Source organism: Marmota monax, unplaced genomic scaffold (genome assembly GCF_021218885.2).
Source record: "Marmota monax isolate L192 unplaced genomic scaffold, Marmota_monax_Labrador192_F-V1.1 WCK01_AAM20220418_F8-fsc00035, whole genome shotgun sequence".
NCBI lineage: Eukaryota > Metazoa > Chordata > Mammalia > Rodentia > Sciuridae > Marmota > Marmota monax.
The window spans coordinates 2986047-3007413 of record NW_026691961.1 but is presented as its reverse complement, the minus strand read 5'-3'; the positions used below and the strand labels follow the sequence as shown (position 1 = coordinate 3007413).

At 53.2% G+C, this 21367-nt stretch overlaps 1 protein-coding gene across 3 annotated transcripts in view; it reads right to left on the bottom strand.

Moving 5' to 3' along the window:
* Tmc7 (transmembrane channel like 7) overlaps positions 1 to 20586 on the bottom strand; it is a 49528-nt gene extending 28942 nt beyond the window's left edge. For all 3 annotated transcript variants that reach the window (XM_046435732.1, XM_058575972.1, XM_058576004.1), the window contains exons 1-3: positions 20453 to 20586; positions 4845 to 5082; positions 629 to 777 (exon numbers count right to left, since the gene is read on the bottom strand). In XM_046435732.1, the coding sequence (XP_046291688.1) occupies positions 629 to 777; positions 4845 to 5082; positions 20453 to 20519 (454 nt within the window). In that variant the 5' untranslated portion in view covers positions 20520 to 20586. The remainder of the gene's footprint in view (positions 1 to 628; positions 778 to 4844; positions 5083 to 20452) is intronic.
* Positions 20587 to 21367: the final 781 nt, after the last annotated feature.

Genomic DNA, 21367 nt, shown 5'->3' with positions numbered 1-21367 from the left:
CAGCTTCTAGAACTCTAAAGAAAAACATTCCTCTTTCTTCCTTTGTCTTTATTTGTATTCATTCATTCATTCATTCACTCACTCACTCATTCATTTAAGACAGGGTCTCACTAAGTTGCTGAGACTGGCCTCAAACTTCCTATCCTTCTGTCTCAGCCTCCAAAGCCACTGGAATTACAGGTGTGTGCCACAGCGCCCAGCTCGAAATTCATTTCTATGAAGCCCCCGTCTATGGTATCCTGTGACTATAACCTGTGCCCCCTATTCTCCCCATCATGGGGAAGCTGCGATTCCTAGTGTTGCCATAGCCACCGGCAGCTGTGGTGGGGTGGCACTGCCTCTGACCCCTGTCCCTCGATACTGCTTATAAATGTATAAAAATGCAGACACGCAGTTCGGTGACACCAAGCGACACATCTGGGCTGGAATAAGAGGAACATCCTGAGCATCTCCATTAGCACAGCAGATACCCAGGCGACTCCGGAGCAGGGCCCCTGTGCTTCTCCCGGTGCCACTGGCCCTGCTAAGCCCAAGCGTGGCTTGCTGCTCACGTCTGTCGCAGGAGGAAAAGCTCCCTGTCGGCCGGCGCCTGCAGCGGGACCGACTGTGCGGAGCCAGGTCCAGGTACCTTCTATGCTGCGGATGTCCTTGCGCCACAGCTCCAGGTGGGTGGTCATCTCGCGCGCCTTCTCGAGGAACCGCTTCCAAGACTTGCTGCTGTACTGCTTCCACTGATCCCACTCAGACAGGTACTTCATCTGGGTCTCCTGAATGTCCCTGCATTAAAAAAAAAAAAAAATGACCATGACAATGACAGCAGCAACAGCGTCAGACCTCGGCATCCGCATCCAGGAGGGCTCCAGCAGAGGGTCCTCGTGATCAGCTGCTGGGCACGGCCCCTATGGGAGACAGTTGGCGGTTCCTCCAAATGTCAAACACAGACTTATCATAGGACCCGGAATTCCACTTCTACCTACGATCCCGGAATAAATGAAAAGAGGGTTCTCACATAAAAAACTCACTCTGAATGTGCATAGTAGCATTATTCAAAGCCAAAAGATGGAAACAACCCAAATGTGCATGAATGGAAAAACAGATAAGCAAAAAGTAGTCTGTCTCTATGTTGTGGAATATTACTCAGCCATGAAAAAATGAAGTAATGATACCTGATAGAACTTGAAATGACTCCAAACACAAAAGGCCACTTGCTGTATGTTTCCATTTACATGGAATGTTTAGAACTGGCAGATTTATAGACACAGAAAGCAGGTTCCCAGATGCCCAGGATTGGGGAGTGGGGAACAGGATATGGCTGTTTAAAAGGTACAGTTTTCCACTAGGTTGGAGAAACCATTTCTGGGAGTGGACAACCACGACGGCTGCACAACACTCTCAACGCACTTAGCGTCACAGAATTAGGCACTGTCGGTGATTTAAGTGGTCAGTTTTATGGGATGTGCACTTTATCACAATGACATCCACGTGACGGCTACTCTGCACCCAGTAAAGTGACTCTACAGAGCCACATCTGACCTGGTCCTCCACCTCAGTAGGTCATACTCAGTAGGTCAGGCTCCCCGTCCTCCTGCTCAGGACACCCCTTCTTTCCATACCTCATCCTCCTCAGTGGTACAGTAGTTCAATGTCCGTCTCCCCCTCTACACCGCAAGCTCTTTAAAGCTCAAGAATATGTGGGATTTGTGGTTGTGGCCTCTGTGCCTAGCACACAGCAGGCTCCGTGACAATCCTGCCCGGGGCCTGCTTTGCTGAGCACTCTATCCCCAGCACCTAGCATGGCACCTGGCACTTAGTAGGTGCTCCTTAAGTATGTGTACTCTGATGAGCACAGAGTTCAGAATCCCCGGATCAACAACACCACTGCTCCTGTATCCACGGGAAGCAAACCGCCTTCCCATGAGTGTGGATTACATTCAGGTGCATAGACAGACAGACAGAGAGATCAGAGATACAGTCTAGGTTATGTCCCATCACTATGCACAGAATGAACAGCTCCTCCTTACGGTGAGGATCCAGGTCCTCTCAGGCAGGCAGCCTCCAGGCCCCTCTGTCTTACCGTGGTCTCTCCCTCGATTTCCTGACCCTGCCCTCGGGGTCTTGGTATGTCCTGCTGTTAAAACCAGTCAGCCCCTCCGTCAGTGTCCTTGTGAGTCAGGCACCAGCTGAGCCGCTACCAGCTGCTCAACCCCGCATGGCTGACAGTCCCTCACCAGGGAGCCGTCCTGCGCACAGGAGGAGGCTTGGTGGCCTTCCCACTCTACTGCCTGGATGCCAGGAGCTCATCCCTCCGTTGTGACAACTAATCCATCTCCACACATTGTCAAATGCCCTCTGGGGCCCTGGGGACAAAACTTCCTGGCCGATGAGATGCACATGTCCTGGCTGACAGGATCAGCGGTTAGTGACCATGCCACCAGCTGTGACTGCCTTTCGCAGTTTTAAATGGTTAAAAAAATTAAAAGATGTTAAAAAATTAACATCGGGAAAGCACATGAAATTCTCATGTCTGTGCCGGTAAATGCAGGGCTGCAGGGGCCCGGCCACGCTGGGCCACGCTGGGCCACGCTGGTCACTAGGAATTGTCTGCTGTCCTGCTACAAAAGCAGAGCCCAGGGGTGTGACAGAGGCCACGTGGGGCCCCGCGGCTGCCACGGTGTCCAGCCATCCCGAGGTCCCACAACCACCGCTCCCTGGGGAGATCTGCAGGAGGAGCCCAAGGCCAAGGTGGTGGAGGGGCGGGGGACACAGGGGAAAGAGAGGGTGCCCAAGGCCGGCAGGGGAGAGGGGGGCGGGGAGGAGTGTGGGGAAGCATACTTGAGCGGCACAACCAGTGACTGGCTTGTCCCCAAGCATGTGGCACCCGCCTCCACCCTCCCTTCAGCCTGTCCTCCTCCATCTGACAGGGGACTCCGGTCCAGGGGAGAGGCTCGAGCCTTCCTCAAACGAGCCTCCAGTGCCTGATGTGTGGTTGGGTTGATAAAGTACCGACCCCTCCACTAGCAGTTCCGACTGGGGACGATTTTCCCCACCCCAGGGCACATCAGGCCATATCTGGGGACACTCTTGACTGTCACAACCTCTGGGGGGAAGATGCTATTGGCATCAGCAGGTAGAGGCCAGGGATGTGGCTTCATCCGACAAGGCAGAGCCCACAAGTCACCTGTCCCTGCAGGTGGAGGACCAACAGGGCAGAGGCTGAGAAACCCAGGCTGGGGGCAGGTCAGAGGGAACCAGGGGCCCGGACAGCACCGCTGGGTCATGCAAAGGAGCTAGCAGCTCTGGGGTTATCATTTCTGCCGTCCTGTGTCCTGTGGTCGCCAAGTTCTAAGGTTCACTGTGAAATCAGTCAGACCCGGCCCTGCCCTCGGGTTCTATCAGTGCCACTTCTACAACCAGCTCGGGAATTTCTGGGCAGAAGGAAATGCAATTTCAGCGGTGGCACACGCCTGTCATCCTGTCATCCCAGCGGCTGGGGAGGCTGAAGCAGGAGGATTGTGAGTTCAAAGCCAGCCTCAGCAAAAGCAAGGCGCTAAGCAACTCAGTGAGACCCTGTCTCTAAATAAAATACAAAATAGGGCTGGGGGTGGGGCTCAGTGGATAAATGTCCCTGAGTTCAATCCCGGGTTATTAAAAAAAGGAAACAAAAATAGAAAATGTGTTTCCTTCTTGGATGTGGAGAGGCTTGGCATACAGCAGAGGTATTTTACAAGAATTCAAAATCCATCAGTCTGAAATAGTGGGAAATAAAGGATACTTGTAAAGTCTGGCTTTATTCCCATGTTTTTGAACACATATGACAACCTACCCCCATATTCAAAATCAGAGACCTGGGGGTACGGCTCAATGCAGAGCACTCGCCTAGCGTGCATGACCCTGGGTTCCATGCCCAACACCTAAATAAAAGAAAAACCACCACAGGTTTGTAAAGCTACAAGGGAAGGTGTGGCGCCATGCACTATGTCCATGCTACTGCCCCGGGCAGCCTCAGATCAAGCGTTAGGCAGAAATACCACTTCAGCCACTGTGTCAGACCAATGGGAAAAATCCTAGGGATTGAATTCTGCAGGAATGATGGGGATGGCAGACTACAAAGTCCTCCTCTCAGCCAGGCCTGGTGGAGCAGGCTCGGAAACCCAGCTGTCAAGAGGCTGAGGCAGGAGGATCGCAAATTCAAGGCCAGGCTCAGCAACTTAAGGAGACCCTGTCTCAAAATAAAACAAGCTGGGGATGTGGCTCAGGGGTAGAGCATCCCTGGGTTCAATCCCTAGGATTGAGGAGGAGGAGGAGGATGGGGAGGAGCAGGAGGAGGAGGAACATCGGGAGCAGGAGGAGGAAGAGGAGGAGGAGGAAGAGAAGGAGGAGGAGGAAGAGGAGGAGGAAGAGAAGGAGGAGGAGGAGGAAGAGGAGGAGGATAAAGAAGATGAAGAGGAAGAGAAGGAGGAGGAGGAGGAAGAGGAGGAGGAGGAGGAGGAGGAGGAGGAAGAGAAGGAGGAGGAGGAGGAAGAGAAGGAGGAGGAGGGGGGGAGGAGCATCAGGAGCAGGAGAAGGAGGAGGGGGGAGGAGGAGGTGGAGGAGGAAGAGGAGGAGCATTAGGAGCAGGAGGAGGAGGAGGAGGAGCAGCATCAGGAGGAGGAGGAGGAGGAGGAGCACCAGGAGCAGGAGGAGGAGGCTGATAATCTGCTGAGCTGTCACGGGTTTGGGTGTCTCCGTGACCGCTCGGCAGCCCTAAGGAAGCAAGGTCCAGTGACGTGAGCTCCCAGGGAACACGGCCCGTGCACAAGCTTATCCCCGCGCGGAGCACCGCGCAGCCCCCGGCGGTGGCGCACCTCAGTCGCCGCTTCTCGGAGATGTTGAGCGCGTACTTGCGGATGGACTGGCTGCTGAGGTTCTTGGTGATGCCTCCCTCCAGGTGGGAGCCGTAGGAGTCGGCGGGCTTCAGCAGGGTGCCGCTCTGCTTGTCCCGGGGAAGGATGGTGGTCCTCCTGCGGGCCACCGAGCGGTAGCTTGGCAATTCTTGCAGGAAGTTCACAGGTGGCGAGGAGAAGCCTTCCACCGACTGATTCTCTGGGGGAGAGAAGAAAACCGCCCTTCACTGCGGCAGGCCTGGGGGCCAACACACAAACCTGCCTGGAATACCAGCCCACCGAGGCCACCACCTTGCAGATATTCACCAGCCCAGGCCAGGAGCAGAGTCACCTGGACCCTATGCTGTTCACAGTGCTCATGGCGGTGCTCAGCACTCACACAAAATAATAGTAATCACAGTCTGCAAATGCATTCACTTTCTGCACGTGTGTGTGCAAACGAGCTTTAAGCTGAACAACACCAGAGCTCTAATTCTGAGCAGGACCTGTGACTTATTTTAACCAAAGGACACAACACGAGGAGTGCTCTCCGTTCCAGCCCTAGGTCATCAAAGGGCCTGGTGGCCTCTCGTCTGTAGCTCCTGAGCCCGGGGCTCTGGGTAAGAAGTTCGGCTTCCCTGGGGCAGCTACAAGCAGGGGCAGACCCTACGCTACAGGGAGAAAGGCCACGGAACTGGGTGACAGCAAGAGCCAAGATCCTGGGCTTCTGTCCCCAGACCCCAGGCCACCCTCACCAGACATGGGAACCAGCAGAAATAACACACGGCTGAAGCCCCCGGGTACTGGAGAAGTGGCAGGGGTGAGACCCAAGCGGGCTTGGCAGGCCATGGTCATGACCATCAGATCAGGTCGTAACCCGGATGGAGGCCACTGAGGCCCACGGCCTGACCACACTTTAAGGGGCTGCTCTGGAGGCTGCGAGGCTCAGGCCAGGTCGGTCGCACAGGCCCGCTGATGGGTAGAGGGTCACAGCCCGGTGCCCAGAGGGCAGTCCAGCTGCGCCCAGCTGTTCCGATCTGGGATGACCGCCCCTCTCTCTGATGGACACATTCAGACACAACAGAACGACTGTCTGGCCACAGATGACACACAGACACGCGCCTAAGGCTCTGCCCACGGCCAGGAGCCTCCCACACCCAGGGCCTCCCACATCTGCAGACCCAGCACACCCCAAGGATGTGACACGCGCCATGTGTGACAGCGTCCAAGGCCGACTCAGCCGCGCCCCTCTCTGGGCAGCAACAAAGCGCTTATTAACAGTGAACAAAGGTCTTTGAAGATCGACCAGCACAGAGCTCCTGAATATTCAGCAACTGTGAGGTCAGGACCCGCAGCTGGAGCTGGGGCCTGCCACCCACTGGCCAGGCCACCCCAGGAGAGGCCACAGCTGTGCCAGAGTCACATTTTTCAAAGGTCTCCATTGATGCATTGTAGATAGATATATAACAGTGGGTTCATTCTGACATGATCACATGTGCATGGAATACAATTTTCTCCCTCTATCCCCAGTACTTCCTCTGCTAGAGTCAAATTCTACTCCCCTCGGGAACAGGAGATGCATCAGGAAGAGCCCTGGGTGCGTGACAGTGGGCACGGGAATCCAAACAACAGGATCAGTACTGACTAAGTTCCACTGAGTGCCCACTTGGTACCAAGCTCTTTAAAGTACTTGCTGTGAGTCACCACGCTCAGTCATCTGAACTGCTCTTGGAACACAACTGCCCCTATTTTACAGATGAAGAAACTGAGGTCTGGGCGGGCCATGGGACCTCCCCAGTCACACAGTTGCTCAGTGTGTGGACCAGGAACTTTCCAGTATCTCAGTCTCCAAAGCTGCACCCTGGAATGAAACCATCCAAGGGTCCATGGATAGGGAAGTGCTTCCCTAAGTGCTAAAATGACACACAGGTACACCAGCTGATTACTGATCAGTCTTCCCCAAACCACACCCAGATCCTGGCAGCAGATGTTCTATTCACACCGTGTCACTTCAATAGCCCCAGGTGGAACGTTCGATTTTCAAATGGCTGTCATGGAGCAGGAATGCTTTTTCAAGACTCTTGGGTCACTCCAGGGACGTCCCCTGTCTTTAAATAGACAAACACACAGCCACGCCTTTGAACAGGGCCCGTTATGGTTGTTCCCAGGATCCCAGCGGCCCACACACTATTCAGAGCATGACATCACCTGATTTCCCACGCCCACCTGCAGCGTCGCGCACGGGTGATTTCACTGCCCAGGCTTTGTGGCAGGGAAACTGAGACCCAGAGAGACGGTGACCTGGCCGAGACTTTGACGTTGAGGCAAACCCTCGCCACTGCTTCTTAGAAAGGCAGGTCGCCAGCCTCGCTGGGCCTCGGTGAGCTCAGCTTCTGATACAGGAAACTCGCTCTTTTTTTTTTTTTTTGGTACCAGGGATTGAACTCAGGGGCACTCAACCACCAAGCCACACCCCGAGCCCTATTTTGTATTTTATTTAGAGACAGGGTCTCACTGAGTTGCTTAGTGCCTTGCCATTGCTGAGGCTGGCCTTGAACTCATGATCCTCCTGCCTCAGCCTCCACTCCTTATGGGTGCCACACGCCAGGCTGCCTGCTCATTTGCATAGGAGATTGAGGGAACAGATTTCAGATGTTAGGTGCCACTGTCTAGGAGCACTTAGAACCTCTTGGCTATTGGAGCCAGATTTCAGCAATGAGGAGATTATTAAGGTGGGAGGATGCCCGGGGCCAGGGGACAAGCATAGGAACTTTTCCTATCATGATATTCTTCGAGGTCAAGGTCTAAGTTTAGCTGGGCTTGGTGGTGCATGCCGGTCATCCCAGCGACTTGGGAGGCTGAGGCAGGAGGATCGAGAGTTCAAATCCAGCCTCAGCAAAAGCAAGGCTCTAAGCAACTCAGTGAGACCCTGTCTCTAAATAAAATACAAAATAGGGCTGGGGATGTGGCTCAGTGCTCGAGTGCCCCCAAGGTCAATCCTCAGTACCCCACCATCCCCCAAAAAAGGACAAAGTTTAGAGAGGTGCTTGTCCCAGAGGGGGCTCCACCTGGGGAGGAGAAGTGACTGGCAGGCACATCTGGAGAGCACCCTCAGGTCCTGCTGGAGGATCTTGGCAGCTCTTGTTGACACGACAACGAATCCAGCCAAAGGACATGAACCCTCCCTGGAGGTGGGCCAAGCATGATCTAAGTGGCACCAGCAGCAGCACCAGCGAGCGTGCCCAGAGCCTGCCCCACCGTGGTGGGTGCTGAGCTCCCTGCAGGGTTCTGCTTCCCACTCACAGGACCGTGGGAACTCTGGGTAATAGGGCCTTGTAGGTCACCGGGTCCAGGCCTGCGCTGGCTGCCATGGGAATTAGTAGACTCCCCTGATCCTCAGGAGGAGCCTTCCAGACCCCAGGTCAGTGCTCAGAACCAAGATGGCCCAGAACTCTACAGATACTGTTTTTTCCCTTGTGTATATATGCAAATTTGGCACCTTTTCCATCTTAACTGTGGCTCTAACTTTTGCAGTTTGGCAGAAAAACCAACATGGATTTCTTTTTCCTTCTTCTTGATTTCATGGATAGAACATTTATTCTCACTGTAGATCTTAGCAACCTGAGCATACAATTTTTTTTTCTCATTAAGTCAAGAACTTCCACTTTTTCAATTAAAGGAGACACTCTGTGGCTTCTATTGGGTATATCTGAATTGCCAACATCACTATTCTTAGGCTTTGTGGCTATTATTAAAATAAGTGTTACTTAAACACAAGCACCGAAGTACCTCCACAGCTGAGCTGATAACCAAGATGGTTACTAAGTTACTAACGGGCAGGTGGCATACACAGCATGGATACTCTGAGTGAGAGGGTGAGTCAAATCCCAGGTGGGAGATGAAACAGGAAGGAAGGTACCCACTACTCAGAACTTAGGAATAGTTTATTTCTGGAATTTTCTATTTAATATTTTTGAACTATGGTTGACCACAGGTAATTAAAAAGCCATGGCAAATAAAACCTCAGATAACTGGGGACAACTGTAGTTCTGCTTCACAACTGGGGCTCCAGGACTCTGGAGAGAAAAATGACTTGCTCTCCACCTGGATGAGTTTTTACTCACTCTTCCACCTCCACACACCTCCCAAGGGCCCACTCCACAATGACCATCTCCATCATTAGCCCTCCTTCAACTATGTGATGTGTTGGACCCCTCCCCCCATTAGCATAGGAACCCTGTCTCTACATCACCACCTGCAGGGTCTCACAGAGCTTGGCACATGCCAACACCAAGAAACACCAGCTGAATGAGTGAGTAAATGAGTGCATTATGAATGAATTTGGCAGCCTAGCGCGGTGGCACGCGCCTGCCATCCCAGCGGCTCGGGAGGCTGAGGCAGGAGGACCCAGAGTTCAAAGCCAGCCTCAGCAATTTAGTGAGGCTCCAAGCAGCTCAGTGAGACCCTGTCTCTAAAAAAATACAAAAACGGGCTGGGGATGTGGCTCAGTGGTCAAGTGCCCCTGAGTTCAATCCCCAGTGCCCCAAAAAAATAAAAGTAAAAAAAAAAAAATAAATGAATTGGGTGCTGAGGATACAGGCAACACTGAATGACTCACCAAGACAACCACAGTCCATGGTGAGCTTCCCAGGAAGGCAGGGTGCCAAAACATGAGAAAAAGATTTAAGAAACTTTTTGAGAACATATTCTTTTCTATGTGTCTTTTTCCAAAATGGAAAATTTTTAAAGGAAAACAAACGGACTGAGATGTCAACTGTATACGACCTTTTTCTTATTTCAGGTTCTTTACACAAACCAGCCCTATTAGGAACACGTTTTGCTGGTTCTTCCAACAGGATAAAATGCAGTGTGTGTACACACACACACACACACACACACACTATTGGGTATGACTGATAGCAGCAACAGACAGCTCGATTTCAGGACTTCCTGAAAACCTTTCCACTCACTGTCCTTTGGTATGGCCTTTATTTGGGAGGCTAATTAGAGGTGGGGTACCCAAATAATTTCTGCTTACATCTACTGAAGGGTCTTAACCCAGGAGTCCTACAGTCCAGGGACCCTGGCTGGGGGCCATGACATGTTCATCAAATGCTAAAAGACCTCAAGGCCAGGGACCCATCACGACTGCCCCCCTCAAAGACCACCCAGCCACTCACACACCCGTTCACTCGGCCACCGGACCACTGGGAAACATGGACTGAGCATCTACGGTGGGTCAAGCCCTGCTTCGGGATTGGGACAAAGCCCTGAATATGACGCAAAATTGCCCTTTCTTTTGACACCTATGTTCTATTGCAGGAGACTTATGCAACTGAGAACCAGATAGTTTAGTTGGTGAGACAACTTTAAACAAAGCGGCCAAGGTCAGTCTCCTGAGAAAGTGAAATCAGAGCAAAGACTGAAGGCCGGGAGAGAAAGCCTCACAGCCACCTGGGGGAAGAGAATCCAGAGGTGACAGAAGAGCAGTGCAAAGGGCCTGAGGTAGAATGGTGCTCGGTCAGTTTGAGGGATCGTGTGGCTGGGGAGTCAGCAGGGAGGACGGCAAGGAGAGACAGAGAGTCAGGGGAGGATTGGGCCAGGCCACATTGGGCCCTAGGGGTCATGGGAGGACAGTGGCTTAAATTAGGGAAGGTGGGAGCCGTGGCTATGGCAGAGGAGTGATGATGAGATTCAGGTCCACACGGGGCAGCATGGTTACAGTCCAGCTGGGGCACACGGGCTGGGTTGGCTGGTCTCCTGCAATGAAGGAAAGGCTCTCTACCTGTGCTGTCCAGCATGGTGACCCCTGGCCTCATGGGTCCATGGAGCAGTTGAGATATGGCTGGGGTGATGGAGGAAATGAATCTTTAATGTGGCCAGACTGCATTCACGGGACCCGTGGCTGCTGCACCAGAGAGTGGAGGGGCCCAACCACAGGAGCCCAGGGCACAGGAGTCAGGGCAGAAGCCAGAATCCCCTGGGGCCTCCTTGGTCTGCCAGACTCTGAGCAGCAGGGCTGGGAGAGCCCTGAGTCATGCCAACCAGCATGGGGTGGGGCCTGGGGCCAGGGTGGGGCCTGCTCTACCACCAGGCGAGCAAACAGCCCCGGAGCAGTGACTAACTCGCTCTTCAGAGCCTCGGCTGGACCCAGGTCTCCCGGTTTCCACCTGGCTGGCTGGCTTCCTGTGATTCTGTCTGGGGAGCAGAGAGGCCACCGGCCTGGGTAGGAACCCCAGCCCCACCCTGGGAAACCCGGCAACTTTCTTCACCTTTCTGTGCCTCCATTTCCCCTCCTGTGACATGGGGACAACAGCTCCTACCTCCTACAGCTGCTCTGAGGACTGGGAGCTTGGACAAGAGCCCAGCAAACCTCATCTACCAGGAGCCAGACAGTAGATAATTACTGTCATTCAGTCTCCATCTCAAGTCGGGGGACCTGGTAGGAAAGCAGCCACCGAGGATCAGAAAATGAATGAATGGCACAGCTGTGTTCTAATAAAACTTTATTTACAAAAGTCGGTGGCAGGCTGGATTTGGCCTTACAACAGTGGCTGATCCACTGTGCCGGACACCTGTAGGCTGGGACTCGGGTTATTTATTGATAAGCTCCATCCACATGAAGAGCTTAAGTCTGCAGGGGGGGTGGTCTTGCTGCGCATCAAGCTCTTCTTTAAACCAAGCGTTCTCTCTCCTCCACCAACACCTCTCCCAAAGAGAGATTACCAGTGTTTCTGGAAGCAACAGTCATAAGGAGGCTTTCCTGAGCAATCAGCATGCCCCAGGATGTAGCCGTGACTTTGACATCTTGTCACCTGTTGCCCCACAGCTGCTTTAAGCACACAGGTCTTTCTGACCTAGTATCTTCACTATGCAAATATGAAAAATTCAGGGAACTTTGCCCAAGGCTGAGCGAAGGTCTGACCCATAAAGGCAAAGATGTCAGTGCGTCAGGCTCCCACTGTTCCCAGCAACTAGCATGATGCTTGCCACATAATAGGTGCTCAGCAAACACTTGTCAAATGAGCTTGGGAATATCACTTTAGTGGGGTCTTGGTCTGTTTTCCTCACTATCACTAAATACCTGAGGCAGGTGTTTTTTTTTTTTTTTTTAATACTGAGATTGAACCCAGGAGTGCTTAACCACTGAGTCACATCCCAGCCCATTTATTTTTTACTTTGAGACAGGGCCTCACCGAGTAACGGAGGCTGACTTAGAACTTTCGATCCTCCTGCCTCAGCCTCCCATATCAGTGGGATGACAGGTGTGTGCCACTATGTCCTACTAAAGCAGTCTGAATGAAGGGCACAGCTGTGTTCTAATAAAACTTTATTTACAAAAGTAGGTGGCAGGCTGGATTTGGCCTTAGAACAGTGCCTGATCCACTGTGCTGGACACCCGTAGGCTGGGACTCTGGTTCTAAGGAGCTTTACTTAGGCTAGTTCTGGAGATTCAATCTGTATCAGCTCAGCCCTGATGAGGACTCCCCCCACCGCATCACGTGATGGCGGGGGTGAGGGGGCATTGCACTGCCAAACAGGGAGCACAGAGGAGACAGGGTCCCACAACCCCTTGGAGGACACCTCTACAAATGACCTGAGGACCTCCCATGAGGCTCCACCTCTTAAAGGCACCACATCACTCTCAATACCGACACCCTGGGGACCAAGCCTCCCACACAAGGACTCTTGGGGGACAGTCCATACCCAAACCACAGCTGGTGGCTTGTCAAGTAACTGCTCAGAGCCTCGGTTTCCACAAAAGTTAAGCGGGCAACTGATCCCCATGTTATGGAGTTGCCATGAGGTAATTAAAGGATGTGATTTCACAGAAAGTCCAAGGTGCAGACCCGGGCCACCACCAATCCTCTCCAACTACTTCCTGCGTGACTGACCTCGTCCCCCCTGCTGCTGCCCTAAGCTCCAGCCTGAGGTCCCTGTCCCTGAGTGCCCTGACAGCCCCTTGACATCCTTCAGGCCTCAGCTTATAGAAGTCACCCCCTGGATGGCCTCCACCACCCCGGGCCCTGCCTCCCTCTCTCTTAGCCCTAGCCACTGGGGCTAGCTCCATGACCCGACCTGTTCTTCCTTCACCTCCTCGGTGGCCTGCCTTGAGGTAAAACTCCGGGGAAGCAGGGACCCTGCCTGCCGCCCAGGGCCCAGTACAGGGTCAGGGCTCAGGGTTGGTCCCCTCCCTTCCTCCTCCTCTTCCTCCTCTGAGGGTGGAGGGTGCTGCTCTGGGTGGTCCCCCACCCAAACAATGCTCCAGGGGAAAAGCAACCAGACACCACAGAGGCCAGGACTGGGCAGTTATTTCCCCCTTTTATCTCTCTAAATTGTCCACTTCCTGAAACAACAAACAGAGCAGGCCAGGCCGCCCGCGGGGCCTAATCTGGGCCCGTGTTGCTGGGCAGAGCTCAGCCTCCGACCCACAGAGGGAAAAAATAGCCCACGTCAGAGGGAGAGTCCCAGGGAAGCCGTCCAGCAGTGACCAGGACATTCCACCCTCTTGACACCTGGAAGGGGGACAGCCTCAGAGAGGAGGGGCCCAGCAGATCAGGGGGGATAAACAGGGCAGGTCAAGGGGCTTCGTCCTCAAAGGCAGCCTGTCGCCCTGAGGGAGCCCAGGGACACGGGTTCTCCTCTGCCACCCTTCTACCTGCTTCTGCCCTGCAGCCTGCCCACCATGGACTCAGACTCTCTTTCCTCCTCTAAGTTGTTTAGGTCAGGCATTTTGTCACAGAGAGGAAAGGCTGACAAACACCAGTCACGGGTACGGCCGCTTTTCCCGCCGTAATGCAATGTTGGAAACCTGTTCAGGTAAACTACCAGCACACGGAGCCACTGTACTTATCTCTTTTTTTTTTAATATTTTTTTCCATGTTGATGGACCTTTATCTTATTCATTTATTTATATGCAGTGCTGAGGCTCGAACCCAGTGCCTCACACACGCTAGGCAAGTGCTCTGCCACTGAGCCACAACCCCAGCCCCTGTATCTTAATGCATTTCTTTTTGTTATTTTGTTCTGTTCTGTTTGGGTTTTGGTACCAGGGATTGAATCCAGCGGTGCTTAACCACTGAGCCATATCCCAGCCCTCTTCATTTTTTACTTTGAGACAGGCTCTTGCTAAGTTGCTTAGGGTCTTCCCTTAGTTGCTGAGGCTGGCTTTGAACTTGTGATCCTCCGGCCTCAGCCTCCTGAATGCTGAGATTACAGGTGTGTACCACAGGGCCCAACTTGATACGTTTCTTAAATTTAAAAACTGGACACTCGGGCTGGGGCTGTAGCTCAGTGGTAAAGCATTTGCCTCGCATGTGAGAGGCACTAGGTTAGATCCTCAGCTCCATATAAATAAGTAAAATAAAGGCATTATGTCCATCTACAACTGAAAATTTTCTTTAAACTTGACAGTTGGCTTGACAAAAATCCTTAATAAGCTAAAGAGAGAAGAGAACTTTCTCAGCCTAAAGAAGTCAACCACAGCCAGACGAGGTGCCATACTCCTGTCATCCCTGCAGCTCAGGAGGCTGAGGCAGGAGGATGGCAGATTCAAAGCCAGTCTCAGCCACTTAGTGAGGCCCTAAGCAACTTAGTGAGACCCTGTCTCAAAATTTAAAAATAAAATAAAAAGGGCTGGGGATGTGTCGCAGTGGTTAAGTGCCCCTGGGTTCAATCCCCAGTACCAACCACAGCATCAGTAGTGGCTGGTCGGTCACCGCACATGTCCTACCCACACTAACCCACAATGTTAATAACAGGAGACAGAAGTAAGACAAGGGGTTTGTGGGAAGTTTGTTTCTCTTGCTCATTTTCCTGAGAAGCTGAAAATGCTCAAAAATAAAAAATAACTTAAAGGGAAAAAACAAGGTAAAGAAAACATGTTTAGACGGGAGCTGTGGTGCACGCCAGTAATCCCAGCCCCTCAGAAGGCTGAGACTGGAGGATCTCAAGTTCAAGGCCAGCCTCAGCACTTAGACTCAAAAAGTAAAAGGCGTTGGGGGTGTGGCTTAGTGCTCCGGCGGCCCTGGGTTCAACTGAAAGGAAGGATGAGAAAGAGAAAGAACTCTGAGGAAATGAGTTTAGAATGCCTTTCTCTTTGTAATCTAGAAGCACTCATCAAGCCCTCCCCAGGAGTGGGGAAGGGTACCACCCCCCCACCCCCGCAGTGCTGAAGGCTACTGTAGGGTGCCCAGTGCCTGTTAATGAGCCGTCTTTGATCCCTTTAAATCCTCTCAGTGACTAGTTATCCCCATTCCACAGAGAAAGCTGAGGCCCAGAGAGGCTAAGAATTTGCCCAAGGCCACACAGCTGACAACTGGTGGGTTGGGCCAGGCAGTCCTGTCCACCCACCAGCCAGAGAGGTTCTTTAGGTTTCATCAAAACAAAAGGAAAAGGTTCCACCTCCTCCCTCCGCAGGGACCATTTAGTGCCTCCCTCTCCAAACCCAGCTGTGCCCTCCCCCAGAGGCCCACGTGGCAGCCGGCCAGGTCCCGCCCTCCCTCAGGCAAGGTCAAAGCCAAAGGTTACGTCATGGCTCTGCAGTTCTCCTCCCAGAGCAGAGGCCGCCGAGACAGGGATGGGACCAGGGCTCTGCAGCCACCACAGAGGGCTCAACAGTGCCCAGCCGCAGCCACCTGGACGGACACCTGGGCTGAGTCGCCTGGGTGTCGCTCCTGAGCCAAGGAGTCAAGGTCACAGTCTCGGGCGGGTTCAGAGACCCACTGGCCCTAGGCGACTGCACGGCCAGGCCGAAGTCCCCAAGAACTAAGAACAGATGTCCAAACAAAAACGTGTCCAAGGGGGTCCACAGTTACACTATCCCAGCAGCCACACGGGGACAATCCAGGGTACCTCGAGAGACACTCGGACAAACGGCGGAGTACTATTCAGCCGTGCAAGGGCATGAAGGGTCCCGCCACACAGCAGAGGAACCCAGTGGAGGGAAAGCGCCCAGGCTCCCACAAGCGCCCCGAGGAGGCGAATCCACGGCCGAGGGCCGGCGCTGGACATGAGGAAGGCTACTTAACGGGCACGAGGTTTCTTTCTGGGGTGATGGAATGTTCTGGAACTACACAAAAGCAGTGACTGCACATACAGTGAGCATCCAAAATGCCAATGAGCTCTACACTTCCTGTGCTTTAAGATGGTTAATTTTATTGGGCTTGGTGGCCCATGCCTATGATCCAGTGGTTCAGGAGGCTGAGTCAGGAGGATGGTAAATTTGAGGCCAGTCTAGGCAACTCAGCAAGCCCTTGGGCTTTTTTTTTTTTTTTTTTTTTTGGTACTGAGGATGGAACCCAAGGGCTTTACCACTAAGCTACATTCTCAGCCCTGTTTTTTAATGTAGAGACAGGGTGTCGCTGAGTTGTTAGGTGATCACTGCTAAGTTGCTGAGGCTGCCTTTGAACTCGTGATCCTCCTGCCTCAGTCTCTGGGATTACGGGCGTGGGCCACTGTACCTGGCACCGAGTCCCTGGGCCTGGGGGAGAACGAGGACACAGCCCACGTGCAGGCTGGGGAGGTGGCAGTAGCCCTGCAGTTTCTAACTCCTAACAGAATCTCCCCTTCACAGGTGAGCAAACTGAGGCTCAGAAAAAGAAGTCATTTCTTCAAATCCACAAGCTTAAGAGGCCAAGTGAGCATCTGAACTCAGGTGTCTCTGCTCTCAAAAAATGACACAGCTCGCTGGACATGGCGCACACCTGTAATCCCAGCAGCTTGGAAGGCTGAGACAGGAGGATCGCAAGTCCAAGGCCAGCCTCAGCAACTTATGGAACACCTTAGCAATTTAGCCTGACCCTGTCTCAAAATAAAAAATAACAAGAGGCTGCGGTTGTGGCTCAGCGGTAGAGCGCTGCCTCTCTTGTGTGAAGCACTGGGTTCGACCCTCAGCACGGCATTAAAAAATAATCATAATAAGTAAACAAAATTAAGTTAAAATAAATAAATAAAAATAAAAAGGGCTGGGGAGGTTGCTCAGTGGTTAGTGCCTTGGGTTCAATCCCCAGGATGGAGGTGAGGGTGGGAGGGGACATACAGCCCAAGAGAAGCGACAGTAACATACAGCTCAAGAGGTGCTTTGAGGATATGGGCTGGGGGCTGTGTGGGCACCAAGAAGGGACACAGAGGCCAGCCTGGGGGAGGCGAGGTAGCCAGGAGGAAGTGATGCCCAGTCAAAGGAGAGGAGTATGTGTGCCTTATGAGGAAGCAAGGTCATAGTCCCCACGGTGGAGGGAAGGGGAGCTTAGCAGCCTCAAGAAGCAAAATGGGGACCATCAGGTGGGCCTGGGGTCAGAGAGGGCAGCTAAGACAGGCCCAGTCAGGAAGGGCAGCTGCTCATTTCTGGCTCATGGAGGCCCACTCTGCCCAGGCTAAGGGGTGAGCTGTCCCCAGCCCTGCAGCCCAGACACTGACAACGGCTAACACTAGGACCAGGACTGGGCCAGGGTCCAGCACAGCCCAGGGCGAGCTCCCTCCCCACATCCTGAGAGTCCCACCCCACGATGGGTGAGCTGCACAGGGCTCACCGACAGGAAATGACACGGGGGACTCCTGAAACCAACTCCTAAAAGCCATTCCCCCTTCCCTCCTGCTGTCTCTGGATCATCCACGCTCAGAGAAGACCACCGCCCTGTCGCCCTGTCGTAGGACACTCAAGCTGTGTCCGGGAGGTGCACAGGGCAACTGAGCTTCAGCCACCCTCCGTGTGAGCAGGCCATCAGAGGAGGGCTCCTGCAGCCCCGGTCAAGAGTTCCGATGGCCACAAGGCCATATGGTGACTGCCTGCACCTAAGGGACCCTGAGGCAGAACCACCATGTTGAGAGCCACAGCCGAGTCGGAATGGCCCCTGACATTTTGCCAGAAATAATGGTTGAGAGGCGAGCCACTAAGATGATGCTGGATTGATTCAATTGTATATAGACCCCTGCTGTCCGCCTGGGCGCCCGCTACTTTGGAATTCCCGTTGAGTTCTCGAGGGGAGTGAGTGTGCACGAAGCCCAGTGGGTGGTGTTCCGGGAGAGTTTCTGGTTGGTGTGTGGTGTGCCTGGAAGGGCCGCGTGGGTGGGGTTTGCGGAGTTCGGAAATAAAGTTTGTTCCTGCTTGAGTGGCTCGTGATTTGTGCCCAGCCAGACTGCAGCACCACTCGGGAAAGTCACTCCCGATTTCTGACCCGCAGAAATGACTAGATTGAAAGTGATTATTACTGTTTGGAGCCACAAAGTTTTGGGGTGATTTATTACACACACACATACCTGAGGCAAGCGCTCACGAGATCCACTTAATCCTTATCATGACCCCCTGAGGCAGGTACAAATGTTATTTCCACTTAATCCACAAGGAAACTGAGGCACCCGCCAGTTTCTGTCGAGAAGTAACCAGAGCCCAGAGTCTCTGCTCCCACGCAGAGCTGCCGGGGTGGCTGCAGATGCGTCTCGCTCATTCATTCCAAGTCCACCGAGCACCTCCTGGGTGCCAGACACTACCCTAGGTGCTACAGAACAAGACGAAGCCCCCACTTTGGGGCACCCGCCATCTGAAAGGACAGACCTTCCTTAACGAAGGAAAAACTATCAAATCAAGGGCTTGGACAGAACCGAAGAGAAACTGGTCAGAGAAAGAGAGATGGCCACAGGCCTTCAGACTAGAGGCCCAGAAGTCAGCCTCTCTGAGGTGACTCTAGAGGCCCAGCAGGGGGAGGAAGGGGCTGCCCCAGGAAGATAAAAGGGAAGAGGGGTTCAGAGACAATAGCAGATGCCAAGGCCCCAAGCCAGCAGTGAGCTTGCCAAGTGGCTGGAACGGGAAGGCAGCCAGTGTCACTGGGTAGGACCTGGAGCCCCCCCTCTTCCCCTCCCCACCCCCGCTCTCTATCCTTTGGCCTTCCTGGCCCCTAGGGGCAGCCATGTTCGGCCACGATGAGCTGCCTCCATACAGGCCCAAAACAGCGGCACCAACTACTGATCACGGACGGAACCTCTAAAACTGGGAGTCAAAACACGGCTTGGCTGTAGTTGGTCAGCTCAGGTATCTGTTACAATGACAGCTACACACCCCCACCCAACCCTCCTCCCCTGATGTCCACACAGACAGTCCCCGTTTATAAAGTGCCACAGAGTCCCAAAAGGCCTCCTGCCCATGTTGATGGATACCAGGTCAAAAAATCATCTGTCAAAAAAATCATCTGTCACTCAGGAGGCTGAGGCAGGAGGACGGCCAAGGTCGAGGCCAGTCTGGGCAACTTAGTGAGACCCTGTGTCAAAATAACAATACAATAAAAAGGACATGTGTGGGCCCCTGGGTCCAATCTCCAGCACTGCCAAGAAAAGAAAAAAATGGAGGGAGAGAGAAACCATCTGTCGGAGGAGCAGGGGAGATCTTTCAGTGAGAGGGACCAGTTGTGATATTAGAAAACATCACTTAGTCCCCTTAACACCCAGCAAAGATCTCACAAAGATGACTCTCAGGATCTCTGCACAGGAAACAGGAGTTGGCATCTTCAACGTAATGAGTCGAAGAAGAAGATAAATAGAAACTAATTAGAGAAATGTTTGAATGGCTGTTTTTCCTCGGTAGTGCTGGAGAATGGCACCCAGGGCCTTGTGTATGCAGCCCCAACACTCTGCCACTGAACTACCCCCCAGTTCCCGGCTATTCTTAAAAGGCTGAGGTTGAGCTGAGGCCAGCAGTATTAACACTGAACCAGAAAATAATCAGCATTGAACCTCGCTTGATTTCTCTCTCTGATTCCTGAGTCCTTTCCCAGGCTTTAGGTCTCTGGTAGATTTTTTTCTTCTAGAAGTTGAGAACAATCCTTGGTTTTGTTATATCTTTGACTTCCAATTGTAATACAGAAAACACTGCAGATAAAATTCACAGCAGATGAGATTTGTCTTGCTCAGGACAAAAATAAGATACAAATGTTACAAGGAAGTCCGCCTGCTAGCAACTTTTCTAGCTCGACTGGGTGCGGTTTTATATATTTATGTAAAAATTCATGGAGCTGTATTTTGCTGTACATTTTACCCAATAAAAGAGGGGGCTGGGGGAGGGGAGATCATTATGCTTGGCTGGCTATCATTTGTGTGTGCCTTTCTTTGTCCCAGGACTGTGCAGGGCACTTTACAGCTATTTCACAGCTATTTCCACACCATCCTCCTCCCGATTAACTGTTGTCGAATCTGAGGCTCAGAGAAAGCAAGCCACTTACCAAAACGCACACCCCAATAAAGTGTCGGGGCAGAATTTTTTTTCAAGTGGTCTGATGGCAAAGTCTGACATGTTTGGAGGGCAGGCACGGAGGGGAGATGACGGAAGGTGGCCAGGCGGGGCTCCCTGAGTCTTTTTATTTAACAGATGAGGTTCCCATGGAGAGGCTGGCCCGGGATCCCGGTCAGGACCGCGGTTCCCGAGGTCCTCTGCACGCTCTCTCGGGATTGGGGGAGGATGGGGTGGAGGAGGGAAGGCAGGTCTAAGAAGGCTCCCTCTTCCCGCCTGCTCTCTCCCCCAAAGCAGGGCTCGGGACCTGAGAGTCCCCAGCACCTGCTGTCGCCGTGCGCCCCTGGCGCCAGCAGCGCCGCCCGCCGCCTACCTTGGTGGACCACCGGCTGCCTGGGGGGCCTGCCGGACTGGAGCGCATTGACGCTGGACTCGCTCATGGCTGCGCGCGCGCTCGGCAGAGGCCGCCGGGGACCCGCAGCCTCCGCCGTCGCCGCCACCGCCGCCGCCGCCCGCAGCCGGGATTCCAGGTTCCGGCTGACGTCACAGAGGCCGGGGCGGGGCGCTGGGCGGCGGGAGCGCGGAGCGGCCGCGGGACCCCCTGGATGGCGCCCGCGGGGCTGCGCCGGGGCTGCGGCGGGGCTGGGGAGGGCTCGGTCCGCGGCGCTGATGAGACCCGGAGGGCTTCGAGTTAAGAAATAAAATAACGAAGACACCAGACTCGTGCATCGAGTACGTGGTTTGGGTACAAAAAGTACAAAAATGCAAGTTTGTAAATGTCCAAGATATCGCTATCTATCCCGAGGGTCCAGGAGCGGGCTACCGGGTAGGTCGAGCCTCGGTGGAGGGAGGATCCTTCAGGATGCACAAAGTTTTGGGGTTTTAGGTTTTGCACCGTATCCACGTTCCATCTCTATTCCCGTGCATCTATCTATCCAAGTGCAATTTAAAATTAAAAAATAAATAAATAAAAATCAGCCAGGCCGGGGATTTGGCGCAGGCGTGTAACTCCAAGGACTCAGGAGGTTGAGGCAGAAGGATCGCAAGTTTGAGGGCAGTCTCAGCAATTTAGCGAGGCTCTTAGGATCGTAGGCAGACTGGGGATGTAGTTTACTGGTAAAACCCCTGCGTTCAGTACCAAAAAAAAAAAAAAAAAAGTAATGAGCCAGATGTAGTGGCCAGCTGCCTGGGGCTGAGGATGACGGATCACAGGAGCCCAGGAGTTCAAGGCCAGCCTGGACAAAACAGAGACTCCATCAGAAAAATAAAGAGACAAATAGATAAATAA